We start from the raw sequence: 15,437 nt of genomic DNA, 5'->3' as shown, positions 1-15,437 counted from the left end.
CGGGGGCAGCTTATGACGTTCTAGCCGTTTAGAAAAAGGCATCTTTGGTCATATCGGCCTTCTCTTTCGCCGGAGCGGTGGCGTAAATCAGTATTATGTTGAAAAATTTTGCTCTGAGGCAGGTTGTGGCTCAACCACCGGAGTGAATGCCAGGATTCAACGACAGAATCTTTCTCCCACTACGAATCCCACGTCGAATTTGCGCTCTTTTATATGACCGCTGTAGTAATTGTCAAAAGCTTAGCGTCTATGGCTGTGCAACCTGCGCCTAGTTCGCGGACTGCGCCGCCACTCTACCTGAGTGGCCAACAGAGGATCTCCACGGTCCATAAGAGATCTAATAGACAACATGATTCCCATTCTGATCAAAATGTCAGGGTATAGCTATCCGGCCAAGTAATGTCGGGCTCTAAATATTCAATATATACATTCCCCAGTTACATATTGCCTTACATGATATCACCCGATTATAAGTGCGCTACTTCGTGGTGAAAACCGTTTGGTACTAGGCGACTTTAACACGCACCACGATCTTTGGCATTCCTGCCTGTCAAATGATCGTAGGGAGATGGAGCTGGCGGAGCAAATTGACGAATCGACATTCTGCACAATGAATGACGAGTTATGATAGAGTTGTGGGCACCAGTAATAGCTCGACCGAGATTACTATTGCTACCGGTGATGTGATAAATAGGTTATCATAGCTCCCTATACTAACTCTCGCAACAGACCATCTGCCAATGATTATCTCAATCAGGAAACCTCCCTCCCACTTCTGTGGACAACTGAACATTTGTTAACTTTGACAAAGCTAACTGGGTCGGCTCCACATAATTTACTCAGAGCGCCATCACCGCTTTATCCACTACTACAGACGTAATCGTAAGCGAACGTCAATTCCGCAAGGTAATCGCAGCAGCAGCCGCTCGCTTCATCCCGGCTGGAAGAATCGCGGAACTCCGCAGTAATTTCCTAGCGGAAGAAGCTGTTTTATGTAGCAAGCGCGACACCTTACGCCATTCCAATCCCTGTGATCCCCGGAGAAGGAATCTAAATTTGCAGATTGGGTAAATGGTAAGCCAATAAAGCGGATGAAATGGATAGAGCACTTGAAATCCTGTAACCTCTCCACCGGTGTAAGTAAGCTTTGGAAAAACTGTTAAGGTTTTGTCTAATCCAAAAATATATGATGACCCAGTTGAAATTCAATTCAATCGCCATGCCTCTTCGGACCCGTAGAAGTGCGCGAGCTATTTAAGCTGGCAATTTACACTACACCATTAGACAAAGCCAAACGATGTGTTACCCGACGGCTGCGCAAAATGCCAAAAAACTGCGCATCACTTTCATCGATGGGGAGGTTCAGAGTGTCTTTAATAAGGCGAAATCGCAATAAAATCCTCACGTCGCTAGTCGGCAGCACATGGGGAAAGGATAAAGAAACGTTGTTGGCAACTTACAAGGCAACAGGCCGGCCCACAGTTTAATACCAGCTAGGGGGACAAAAATATTTTAGTTTAAAATTTAATTGTTTTGGTCGTGTTGATTAATTATTTCATATAATAAATTAATATATTTTCTTAGATTTACGAATATAAAACAAAAAATTGTGAAAGAAATATATTTAATTATTTTTTTTTTTTAAATTTCAGAACATACAATAACTTTTACTTGAACGTATAAAATAGAGAAAATTACAATAACAATAATAGGTGTGTTCGTAGAAAATCCCTTACTAATCATCGCGTTTTTCATTGGTTGGAATGCATAGAAATCTGTTTGTAAGTCCATTACATTTGCCATAAAATATTTTGGCTGGCATCGTCACTCAACCTCAATGGAACAATATCAAAAACCTACAGCTATTCATCAGTAGCATCGCAGATCTCAAATTTCTGTTTATAAGCGCTATGGCCGGGGCTCCCGTCACATCCCCATAGTGTGAATGACGAATCAGAAGATATATTTTCTTTGAAGACTTCACTTTGCGCTTCAATTAAACGTTTAGCGGCTTTATCCAAAATGACTTGAAGTTACCAAGATATGCTTATCTGCAGAATAATACAAATTTTTAGACTTACGTAAACTAATATAGGATGGAAAAATTTTATGTCCCGCCTATAAAGGCCATTTTCGCGTCTGTTTATAATAGCTAATGCCTCATCACTTGTCAATAGCCTACCATCGCATGTAGTATTACCAGACTTATTATTTTCTGTAGATTTCAAACTTTCTCTAATCGAAGTAGCAACGTCTACATTGAGTTGCATATGTTAAAAATTTGAAAATAAAAAGAATAAAAAAATTTGTATATGTGTTTTCAAAACCCCGTACAACGTATTAGCTAAACACAAACCAAGTATTAAATTGCATAAAATATACATACATACCTTCTAAAGTAAAGTCCATTTCATCAACAGTCGTGTTTTTCTCTGCCAACCTTGTTAAATTACTATTTACTTATATTGTATTTATTATTCAAATTGGAGATATGAAAATGATAACACCATATCACTTCGATTTAACTTGTTGTAGTTTACGGTATTAGAATATTTTGCGCAATTCCTACTTAAAATTGTGACATATCAGGGGTTGTTATAATCAGAGTACTGTCAATTATTTGATTGTTTACATTAACTTTTGTCCGCCTATTATGATCCATACGATTCACTGTGCGGCCGGTCCTTAACTACGCCGCACTAATATGGTCGCCGGGATGCAGTGAAACGCAGACGGGGAAGCTCCAGACTTGTCAGAACACTGCACTCCGGACTACGACAGAATGCCACTTGATGACTCCATTCAAACACCTGCATACTGAAGCCCTTATGCTCTCAGTTAAGGAGCATAATGAACTACTCTCTAAGCAGCGCTTTCCAAAAATCACTAATCACTTTCGACAAGCACTGACCGCCATTTACAGTGATTCTCTTTCAGTAAATGGCGTACTTGGAGTCAAACCACTACCCACGAAGAGATACGAAGGATACTCTAGCAGATTAAACTCCTAACTATCTAGAATAAACCCCTACATATCTAATATATATTCTACGTGCAATGAGTCTCCGCATGACAGTGGCCACCTCTTTGCATGCCCCACTAACCCCACCCTTCTGACACCCCTCTCCCTTGGTCGGCCCCATCGAAACTGCACGTTTATTGAGCCTACCGTTGGATGAGTTGGATGACATCAACGACATCTTAGCACCTTACCATCCTAACAGGGATTAGGTACTCTTTACAACAACAAGGACACAAGAGTAGGAGTTACGACTGTAACTGCTTACTCTGTGGCATGACTATACCCTATTACACCCCACTACTACTACTATAAGTTGATTATGTATCCAAAGAAACCTAATCTGTTCCTATAAACTTAGATTATATACTTTTGTTTTACTTACTAAATATATATATAGCTTAAAATGGTAATTTTCTTATATAGTTATTGCGGTTTATTTTTAGGCTCTTAACCACCATGAAAAGAGTAGACTTCGATGATACCAACGAACTTCCTATTAACGTAATATCGAGTGTTATAAGCTGTGTAACACCATCAACTAATTTTCATTGGCTACCGGCAAGAACAGATAATTTATCCACAATAATTGGTCGAACTCTGTGCAGTAAAAAAACAATTACTCCTGAAGTTTTGTCTTTGGCTCCACCGCTTATGGATTTCGAAGATGAACTTATTTGGTTTGAAAATAGAGGGGACAGTAACGAGATTGTGTCATATGATAACTCGAACTGCATTGATGCATACTCTAAACACCTTTTAACTCTTGCTTTTTGCCAGCCTTTAACACCTCATGAACAAAAAACATTATTGGAAGATGTTATGAAGCATACAAACTTTATTTATCAAATAGGATTAACTCCATCTAAGGTATTGTGTGTTTGCATTATTATATAATTAATGAAATATTACAAAAATTACACATTAAGTGACTTAGAATCAGCAGATTAATACTTTTGCATCGTCTTCTTTATATTGATGAGCGATATTTCACTACCGATGATTTTTTCCCTGGGATTGAAAAAGCTGGAAATTGAATATATCCTTAAAGGTTTTAGAAAGGATGTAGTCTCCAATACAATTACTCCTACTATTTCCAAATTTTTTGAGTTAAGTCTTTGATAAAGTTTCGCCCAATACGAAGGCTGCTATATATATTTCAGGCCTAATAATGAAAATAGGAATATTTATCAACGAAAATGGTTTTATTGTTTTTCGAAATATTCTCCATCAAGATTTATACACTTTTGCATGCGCTCAAACCAATTTTCGAAGCACTTTTTCCACTCCGATTAAATGACAAAACGTTCTGAGTGATGTTATGCTAAAAAATGTCAAACTTTCCAATCGAAATGTCAGATTGCACCTGGCAACACTTAGTGTTGCCTAGGCCAGAAATATATATAGTAGCCCTGGTATTCTAATTAAAAAATTATTCTCTTTTGGTTTTCGCTCTACCTTTTGCAGTGGATTAAGTCATATTTGCACAATAGTCGTTGTGTTGTTATTGTAGATGGGGTGCCATTCGATTCATTCATTGCGTCATCGGGGGTGCTACAAGGAAACGTTTAAGGTCCTCTTCTCTTAGTGCTGTTTATCAACGACATTTCCTGTTTCCTTCATTAACACCCTTAATTCTGTTTTTTAGTTATCTATTTTTTTTTTAATTGTAATTTTATTATTCTAATTTATTAATTTTCTAATAGTCTAAATAAATGTTCATAGGCTTAAGAAACTATATAAAAAAACTAAAGGGAGTAAATTTTAACAAAAATTTAGTAAGAGTTCTTAAAAATGATATTCAATAAATATGTACACTAGAGTTGGTCAATTTTTTTCTTGACAAAGCGGTTATCAAAATCGTAAACTACGATGAATTATAAGAAAATTTGCCCAAGAAACCATGGGTCTAAAATGAAAATCGAGCCTCCGGTTTTTAGCGAGAAAATTTCGTATATTGTATTTTGTAAAAAAAAAAATCTAATTCCTATTCCACTGTCGATTGTTTGCTTGTTTTGTAGCTATCGAAGCTAATTTGCTCAAATTTGGTATGTGATGTTGTATTTAAGCAGAAAATTCGACAGTACAGAAATTTTTTATAGGGGGCGTGGCACTGCCCACTTATGAGTTCATATGCATATCTCTGGAACCACCCTACCGATTTCGTTCAAATTTGGTATACATATTACACAATGCCTACTTAAGTGATATCTGGAAAATGATCGAAATCGGATAATAACCACGCCCACCTACCATATAACGGTAATTTTTGAAAACACTAAAGATCGGAAATTTTAATAACTGTTGAAGGGAAACATCTTGAGTTTGGTATTCGGTGTTGTATTGCAGCCAGAAATGATAAAAAAAAATGATATTGTTAACTGCAATACGATTTCGCGGAAGATGAAAGCTATTAAAGTTTGAATTTTATTTATTATTATTTTAATTTTTATGGGTGGATAGGTAACATATACACACACCGACCACGGCGGCCAACGACCATACCACGCTGAATACATCGGTTCTCGTCCGATCACCGAAGCTTTTTAAAACCCGATCTAAATACTATTATTTTATAAATATCTAATTTATTTTTAAGGGTCACAACGTTTTATTTCTTAAAATTACAAAACCCATGAGCTTTTACATTTCTTGTGTATTGATGATTTAATGGCCAATTTCATAAAAAACTTTTTTAACATTAAGCTAAGCATCAAAATTAGACCGTTATCTATACAGCTTCTAAAGCTGTTGGAATTTCATTTCGAACAAATCCAGACATAACCACTACTGTTAGTTTTCTTAAAAGATTCAATAACATTTTTGAATGTTTTAAATTTGTGTAGAGCACTTTCTCAAAATTGCAAGTATATAGAGATCTTAAGATCAACTTGATATGCATCACAAAAAGAACGCTGCTTAGAAGGTGTAGCAGCACCTGTACGGTCACAGCTTGATGTTTTCGGCTCCAGTAGTTGTTACTATTTTCCATTTCATTTATTGAAAAAAAAAAAAACAAAATGAAAAGTTTCTCGTTAATAACCGGAGGCTCCGTTTTGATTTTAGAGCCATGGTTTCTTGGGCAAATTTTCTTAGAATTCATCGTAGTTTACGATTTTGATAACCGCTTGGTGCATTTTTTTTGCTCCATACAAATTGACCCACTCTAATGTACACTATTGCTTTATTTTTCAGTTGCCCCAATTAGTAGAAAATAATCCACTTATATCAATAGAAATTTTGCTGAGGCTTATGAAAACGGTCGAAATAACGGAATATTTTAATGTTTTGGTACAAATGGACATAACACTACATTCAATGGAGGTTGTTAACAGGTAAAAAATATTTCAACTGAACCACTTTTGGTTGTATAATACTGATATATAAAACATATTGTTGTTTGTTTATTAAATTTTGAATATTAAAAAAATATAGAATATCAAGCATAGTAAACAACTATTTACGAACACAATGAAAGATGTGTATTGTAATAGGAAACTGCGTCACATTCTGAAATATTATTTAATCAAATTCGAGTTTATCTGAGCTGACTGCGAGCGCTAAGAGCGCTAACTGAACACGATTAATTAGCAACCTATAAATTATTTTACCTAATGTTTTTTATCAGTCTCTTCTACGAAAAGGGACCTAATTGCTTCGGAAAATTATTCAGGTAAAAAGATATATGTACGTGTCTCATGTATAGGTTAAAATTGGGGGTATTATGGCTTTCCTAAATTGCATGCAGTAATTCTTACAGTAAAACTTATCGAGAAAGATGTAGAGTTAACCATACATACATACAAGTATGTACATTAGAGAGATATAAAGGTTTATGTAAAATATAATATGAGTGCGTCCGGGCAGTACAGTAGCACTTGACGCTTCTATGATACTGATACTCTACTGATGTGCAGACAAAAAATTAGTGTTGTCCGATTATATGTGTAAATTGCGCGCACAAGTGCTGTCAGAAATTCACACAAAACATTATGTCAGAGAACGTATATCCTAGAGAGGGTTCACAATGGAATCATTATCAAAATATTTAATTTTTCGGAGGAGTACTGTTTTGAATGAGCGTTAAAATCAGTCGACGGGAGAATAACATAATTGAGCATTTTCGTTGTTCTTCTTCTTCTTAATTGGCGTAGACACCGCTTACGCGATTATAGCCGAGTTTCATTGTTAAATGAGAAAAATAATGCTAATTCCAATGTATACTTACATATTCGTTTATTACCTAATTATTTAATTAAATAGGTTTCATAAATAAAATATTTAAATATTTTTGTTAACATCTGAAAAGACCATGCGGACAACGGACAACCAAAAAATCTGTCGAAGGACTGACGCGACGACAAAGCATCACAACATTGTGTTTGTTGTTGGTAGAAAATCCGAACTGTGCCCTACGGTTCCCCAACTATCACTACGTAGCCTTTGGATCTGCATCGATATCGTATGTCGCATACAAGTATGGAGGCTTTCGTATGCTTCATTTGCATGATAATGTCATACGCATATATAATTTAAGACAAAAAGGGACCGAAAAATTGTAATTAAATTCTCCGGGTTAATGATAATTAAAAAAATGTTATTTGCCAAATTGGTTGCATCGTCCTTAATCACTATGGCAAATTTTGTTTTTTTTTTATTATTTTATTTATTGGATCTGCTTTATTTTAAGTTATAAAATCTTAAATCTATTTAAAAACTAAACAAGCTCAAGAAAGTGATTGAGCTGTTTTGGTGATACGTTGCTTTTTAACACGCAAGCATATCTCTTCTTTTAAAGCGTGCTAGATCGCCGGAATGTACCAACGCATTAGCCAAAGGGTTTGGGTGATCTCGGAGTTTAGATATATATTTAATTCTGCTATCTTCTACTTCTTTCTTTACCATAGGAACACCAAGGTCTTATGGATATTTTCATTACGCAAGTACCATGGTGAACACGTTGTTCTAAGCATTTTTGATTAGAACATTTGTATTATATCAATATTAGTTGCACAGGTCATACCACACAGTTGAATGCCATACATCCAAATCGGCTTTATGATCGCATTATATAAAAGCACTTTGTTGTCTAGGCTAATTTTGGAGTTTTTATTTAAAAGCCAATTTAAATTTCCAGCTCTAATATTCATACATGTTATTTTACTAGAGATGCGTTTTCTCCACGTAAGCCTTCTATCTAAGTGAATACCAAGATATGTTACTTCGTTCGCTTAAGGCACTAAAATATTGTTTATTTTTACTGCCGGGCACATTTTTTTGGTCTTAGCGAAAATGCAACATGCTTACACTTCTGTTCATTCACATTTATACGCCAGTTTGCTAGCCATTCTTCTTAAGTACTTGCCTAATATTCTTGATGCTATTATGTGGCATTTGTTACAACTCACTAAAGCTGTGTCATCTGAAAAATTCGATGTAGTATATATTATGTATAGAGTAGGGTCTAAAACACTGCCCTGCGATACACCAGCCCTTATCTGTCGTACATCAGATATGAAATCTCCCACTTTTACCATAAATTGTTTATTTTTTTAAATAAGACTCCAATGTTTTATACAAATCTAAAGGTAGAATATTTTTAATCTTATATAAAAGGCCCTCATGCCACACCTTATCAAACGCCTGAGCCACGTCTAGAAATATAGCTGAACAGTACTTTCTGTGCTCAAATGCTTTTCTTATCTCGGTAGTAATTCTATTTACTTGCTCTATCGTGCTATGTTTTTCACGAAACCCGAATTGGTGGAATTCATGAATATTATTTTCGTGGAGGAAAGGAGTTATCTTTGATAGTAACACTTTTCCAAATATTTTAGAAAGACAAGGCAGAAGACTTATTGGTCTGTATGAAGACGGTTGTGTTAAGTCCTTCCCAGGTTTATCTATCAAGATAATCTGCGACTTTTTCCATGAATTAGGATAGTATCCGATATAAAGAATTGCATTGCACAGCAAAGAGAGTACTTCTACTTCAATTTTTGGTAACTAATTGAATTACATTTTTGGAGTAATATTATCATGTCCTGCTGACTTTTTTGGGTTAAATTCTTTTATTATTTTAATAATTTCATAAGGTGAAGTCTTAAAAGATTCGAGTTACTGTTAACTATGTTGAGTAAGCTAGACAGCCAAAGTTGTTCTTTGGAGAATTAGGTTGAAATACCTTTTCTAGGTGATTTGCAAAACAATTAGCCTTTTCCTCGACACTTCGAACCCAATTCCCACCCATGTATCGTATAGGCATATTGGAGTCAGTTGATGGGTTCGGGGACTTTCGGGCTTTCCAAATTGAATTTTGCTTACTGAATTTGGATGCAGCTTCTTTATATACATTTCAGTATTGAATTCTTTCTTATGTTGTAGCGCTTTTTTAATTTACGTACAGCTGATTTTAATTGAAGCTGTCATTCTCGTCGTGCACGCCTTTTTTCATTTAGAAGCTTTTCTACTTCTCTATTAGATATTTTTCTGTAACCAAGCGGGGCTTATAGCTTTTGTTTGGTGTTGCTAAGACAGCTGCGTTAGTTATTATATCATTGAGTTCTAGTAAGCTTTCGTCAATATCTCTTCCTGTAATTTTTTTTGTGATCAGAAGATAAATCAGTACATGTATCTACTGTTTTATGTTCGATTTATTTATATTTTTGAGTACAGCAAAATCTATTAAATCTGGTATTTTGTTGCGATCACTAGGCCAATATGTCGGCTTACCAGGAGATATTAAATCCAGCTTATTATGCTTATTCATAATAGTGTAGTACAGCTGCCGTTCTTTCAGATTAATAAGGCGTGAGCTCCAGTACGTGTGTTTTGCGTTGTAATCTCCACCTGCTAGAAATTTTTGACCTAATGTTCCAAAAATGTCTTTAAATTCGTTATCGGTAATTTTAAATATTCCATATACAATATGCAGATATTTAGTAAGCTCATTCTTTACTTAATAAATTTTGCAGCATTTGATTTCGTGATTTTATTAAATTTTGGATCATGTTTTGCATGGTAGTTATAAATTGTGTCATACACTGTGTAAGATTTATAATCAATACCTCCATTTGGAGGATTTTGCGGCAGTTGCATTTGCACAGTGTTGCCTTTCCCCACATTTACATAGCTTCCTTGCATATTATTATTGTTAGAAGTACTTTCGAACTTTATCTGAGGTTGCTATAATTTCATTACGGGGTGTTTGTAACATTTGGTTATGACGTGCTTAAATGCACTGTGACAACTTCGATTTCAAATCTTTATATACAGGAAAATTCCTGTAGTTAGCAGTGTGAATACCTTCACAATTGCTGCATTTCTTATTTAATTCGACTTTTCTCTGGGTGCATTTAGAAGTGGGAAGTAAATCTCCACATACCACACAAACACTGCGTGGAGTGCAAAATGAATATACATCAGAATATCATTGTCCGCATTGCCAACACAATTAAGTTTTAAGCAAATATATGAAATAAGCTAAGTGCGTTTTATTTGTCCATGATTTAGCTATTAGCTGATGATGTTTAAATAAAGCACAGCTAATCTGGTGTTGTGGAATCCAAGACAGAATTGCAAACCAATTCTGATTTTCATTGGTGTCACAGAATCTGTTCGGATTTTCATCTTTTCGAACCTGAACGTAAAACCAATAATCGAATCAACTGTGTACTAATGTGACAAAACTTGCAAATTAATAGATTAAGGATTTTAATGAGTTCCGATTTAAAAAAAGATTATAAGAGATAACATTTATCGAATGAATAAAGACGCGTTTCTGTGTTAAATTACGTTGATTAAGTTTTGTAAATCTAATATCTTTAAATATGTATCCGTATTTTTTTTCCAAAAACTCAATAATTAAGACATTGCGTTTTTTTACTTATGTTTTCCGCTATAGAAATAAAGATAAATTAATTCGAAATAATAAAACAACTTAATTTCTTAACTTACATTTCAAATCTGTGAGTGACTATCTTCTTGCTTTGTTTCTTATAGCAAAACCAATAAAATTGGTTTCCGTGAAACTCAAAACCGATACAAATTCTATTTCGAATATCAAACCTATAATATCTGATTTCATGACACCTACTACTTTTTGTGATCGGTTTCAATTCTGATTTCGACAACTACGAGTATTAGATTCCACAACACTCTAAATATTTTCAGACAAAACCAATTCCTATATCCGGGCATAAGAACGTTCCAGTCACCCGATACGAACATTATCTTTATAATATGTCTGATAAACGTTTGTTTTTTAGAACGTATTATGGCCACAGTGAACAAATTCTCTTGCGGTGCTGTCTGGTTCATTAAAACTCAACAGAAACTAATGAGATAATAGTAATTTATTAAATAAGATTTAAATATAAAAAGACAGTATTTACCATATATAAATTAGTATTGTAATATATTAAGTTTTTTTGGTATGTTAAGGCAATATGTATATTATAATAATACCTGTATTAACGTAAAAATAAAACATACATAAACAATTTAATAACATGGCTTTCACCAATAATGAAACAAAACATAATCTGAACAAATCTTGAGCTATATGGTGCGCTCATACTTGCCAAATTAATGCATACGCACTTAAGGGGTCAGTAGGGAAATCTTTTATATTTTTTTTTTTTTGCATTTTATGTTCCTTTATACCGTTAGAATTAATGTAGAAACCCTTTTTGCCATTGTAAGGTTTCGAAAAAGGCCTAAAACTAATATAATTTATTATAATTATAATTTATTGACAATGTTATGACAAAATTTGTGTAAAAACAGATGGGGAAAAATTAAAAAAGAAAAACAAAAAACGTTAATTAATTTTTTTTATCAGTATTTTTTCAAGACTTTAGTAGGGGCGATAACCATTCACGTACTTCTTAAGAATAAATTGGGTTTTTGTGTGTCAGATGATCCAAACATGAGAAATCGTGTCCGCCAGTGAAAAAGCGCATCTCATTCACCCAGCCATTTCTCCGACAGATGTCATAAAAAAATTCCGAATAAATTTGCTTATACACTCCACGATATACCTCATGATATGTGAAAAAAGTTTTATTGTAGAATTAAAATTCCAATAAAAAATAGCTGGAAATTACCAAATCACCAAACCAAATACTACAGTATATCAAGTAAGAGCGCGGTCGTGTAAATTTATAAAAAAAAATATTTTATGAAACTTTTATATTTATATATACATTGCACACATTACAAATAATGATGCAATTTGTCCAGTAGGGTGATTCCCGTTACAATTAAGAACTCATATTTGAAGAGGCTTTCTTAGAGGTGTCTAGGACCTATTTTTCCGAATACAAAAGAAAACATTTTTTTTTTTTAATCGCCCTAATGTCCAGTCACCTCCGGCGTCGATAATTGCCTGGCATCTCCAACGCATGCTAATTTGACGGCGTATTCTAGTGGCAAGGATCTCCAGATCCGACGAATTTCGTAAGACAACTGCTCCAAAGTGTATGTGCGTCTTCCACGAAGCTTCTGTTTAATATAGGGTTTGCATCGGGCGACTGCGACGGCTAATCCAATGTAACGATGCCAGATTGAGTTTTCTACTGAGTACAGAGCTTGCTGCGGTGTTTAGGATCGTTGTCCTCCTGCAGAATCCAATCTTCATTTTTCTGATGAACCATCGTTTGGCAGATAGCAGTAGATTGTTATAATTTTCTTGGCATTTACGTTGTCAGTAAAGAGGTAAATACAAAGTGCATGAAACGTTATTACTTTTACTTTCATAAGCAAAAGTCAAAGTAATAACCAATTAAGTAGGAATTATTTGTACGTCCACTTAAAAAATTACTTAAGCCACATACTTAAATGTCAATGCACCGAATTTAATACTAGGGAAAGTATTATAAGATTACATATATAATTTTGTTTACATTTACTTATTTTAATCAATATTGAAGGTTTCATTTTAAGAATGAAATTATTGTAAAATTAATCTTAAGACCAACCTGAAAGAATAAAGACATACAATTTTATTTAAAAAAAAAAATTATTTTTAAAAATAAAAAACTTATGATCTTTCCTTTCATAAAACATATAATTCGCATGATGACAGAACGTGCCCGTATAGAACATTCATCAGTAAAAATGACATTTTCAAAATTTCTATCAATATTCTTCTGTGCCCAAGCGAGTCGCTTTGTCACAAGTATATTAACAGAGAATTCTATACGAAACTTTTACTATAACCAGCAACTTGAAACCTGAGCGCAGTAGGTAACATACAACGGCGCTTAGGTCTCAAGTTAACTCTTAGGTGGAGCCCCTTCCAATAAGAATGATTATTGAAACACAACTTTATAGTATTAAAACAGAGAATCTTTTATTAAAAATAAAACTAAAATAATCGATTCATATATAAAAACTAATGTGAAGGATGAATCTGATGCTGTTTAATAAGTTTGTTAATATCAGGTTCCAATTTACTCAAGAACAGTCGCAAGTCGCCACGTTCGGTAACAAGCAAACCATTTCTATTTTTAGTAAGCAGTGTTGTCACAGCACTAAATCCGCGTTCATACAAATATGACGATGTGAATGCTATCAAGAATCGTTGAACGATTGACCACAATCCAGGGTTCAATTGCGAGATCGGTTTTTGTAGCCAAAATTTTTGGTAACCATTTTTGAACTTGATTTTTATTTCCTCGTTTGTTGTCAATTCTATAAGTTCTTCCTCCAGCTGAGGTGAAATTGCTGTGTTGACATTTGAAAACAGATCCAACACCCAGTCTGGTATTTCCAAGTTCAAAATGTCCTGGTATCGTTCGGTGAAGTCAATGTGGAGGTTTTCCAAATGTTGGCAGTAGGCAAACAATTCGGCGTTGCTGCATGATACTGATGAATTCGGAAAATTGTGAAACTCACGTCTGCTCAGATTCTTTTTGTGTAGAAGCAGTTTGGCTGCGAAAGTAGCAACGACGTTTTTTGTTTTTGTTTAAATGAATTAAGCCTCGACCCACTCTACCCGGGAAAAACTGGCGCACCCTAGCTAGACACAACATCAGCACACTACACCACCAATACACCACACCTGGGAACACATTGGATTTCACCACCTCAGATGTCAAAAGGATTGGATCTTCGCTTTTATTTTGACCACATTCGTCATCTACTATTCGTACTAAACAATTCGAGCCGCACATCAGCTTTCGCGCATTAAAATTCGTTACGCAGATTCGACCGTCAACGTTCGTTCTACATATGTATATGCACATTTCCGCTCTTTGAACAGCTTTCGTCCAGTGTCCAAATTCGCTAAAACTCAACGTTTTTCTACAACTATTGCGCACTGGAATTGTTGAATGCATCAGCTCCTCCGATCACTCAGCGGTCCGGTTGACATCCTCCCCGCTCCGTATACTTACGTGTGTTCGGATTTCAAATAAAACATTGTATTTTTCGGTTCTAAATAAGAGTTAAATTATTTTACACTTTAAATACGTAAGCGTTTTTATTTAATCATCGTGAAAGTGATTAGTACTTTTATTTGCAAATTTGGCAGTAAATTAATCAGTTTTAATTAAATTTAGTTTATCGCCTTGCAGTTGGAGATTCATGTCGTTGAACAATTTATACAGCTTACTGTCATGTAAGCTATATCATTCTTTGATGTTATGAGCTTGTCTTGAAATTCTGTATCTTTAGTTTCCAAGAACTCTATAACAGAGTCAAACAGGTTATAGAATCGAGTCAGACAATTGCTTCTTGATAGCCAACGAACTTCAGTATGAAACAACAAACGATTGAAATCCTCGTCATTAGTAACACAAAGCTGATGAAATAATCTATCATTCAAAGAGCTGTTGCGGATTTTATTGACTGCTTTGATGGCATATTACAGTGATTGAAATAGTTTTTCACTTAAGTTTCTAGCAACTAAATGCTGTCTATGAATAACGCAATACACCAAGGACATCTAGAGTTTTATTTTTTAAGTGCGCTATTAAACCTTTATGACACCCTATCATAGTCGGAGCGCCATCCGTAGTAATTGAAATAATATTTTTCAAAGGAATCTCTTTCTCATCGCAAAACTTTTCCAATATATTGAAAATGGTTTCGCCTTTTGTATCGGTCTCTAAATTTCTTGCAAATAATAGTTCTTCACATATTTTCTCATCTTTAATAAACCTCACGTAAGACAACAACAATGCTTCATTAGTTGGTAAAGTGGACTCATCGCGCTCTTCAATGTTTTCAGCCATTTCATCAATTCTTTTTTGCACAGAATTATTACTCAAAGGAATTTTTCGGATAATATCTGCGGCCGGTTTATGAAGCACGGTAGTTATTACTTCATTTATTGCTGGCAATATTAACTCTTCTCCAATGTTATGTGGTTTGCCTTTTTGAGTAATTAACAAAGAGATATTGTACGAAGCTC

The 15,437-nt window shown here is 34.6% G+C and overlaps 1 protein-coding gene across 3 annotated transcripts in view; it reads left to right on the top strand.

Annotated features, from left to right (window-relative positions):
* Nucleotides 1-15,437, top strand: part of LOC105223935 (CCR4-NOT transcription complex subunit 11) — a 96,099-nt gene that overhangs the window by 34,906 nt on the left and 45,756 nt on the right. For 2 of the 3 annotated variants that reach the window (XR_007422140.1, XM_049451378.1), the window contains exons 2-3: nt 3,446-3,889; nt 6,215-6,354. Coding sequence is in view for 2 of the 3 variants with exons in the window: in XM_049451378.1 (XP_049307335.1) it covers nt 3,479-3,889; nt 6,215-6,354 (551 nt within the window). In the remaining variant the exon portion in view is untranslated. The remainder of the gene's footprint in view (nt 1-3,445; nt 3,890-6,214; nt 6,355-15,437) is intronic. The other variant, XM_049451379.1, reaches the window with a different exon arrangement.

This window comes from Bactrocera dorsalis, chromosome 3 (genome assembly GCF_023373825.1).
Source record: "Bactrocera dorsalis isolate Fly_Bdor chromosome 3, ASM2337382v1, whole genome shotgun sequence".
NCBI classification, from domain to species: domain Eukaryota; kingdom Metazoa; phylum Arthropoda; class Insecta; order Diptera; family Tephritidae; genus Bactrocera; species Bactrocera dorsalis.
The sequence above is the reverse complement of the archived record's forward strand: the minus strand, read 5'-3'. Positions and strand labels throughout refer to the sequence as shown.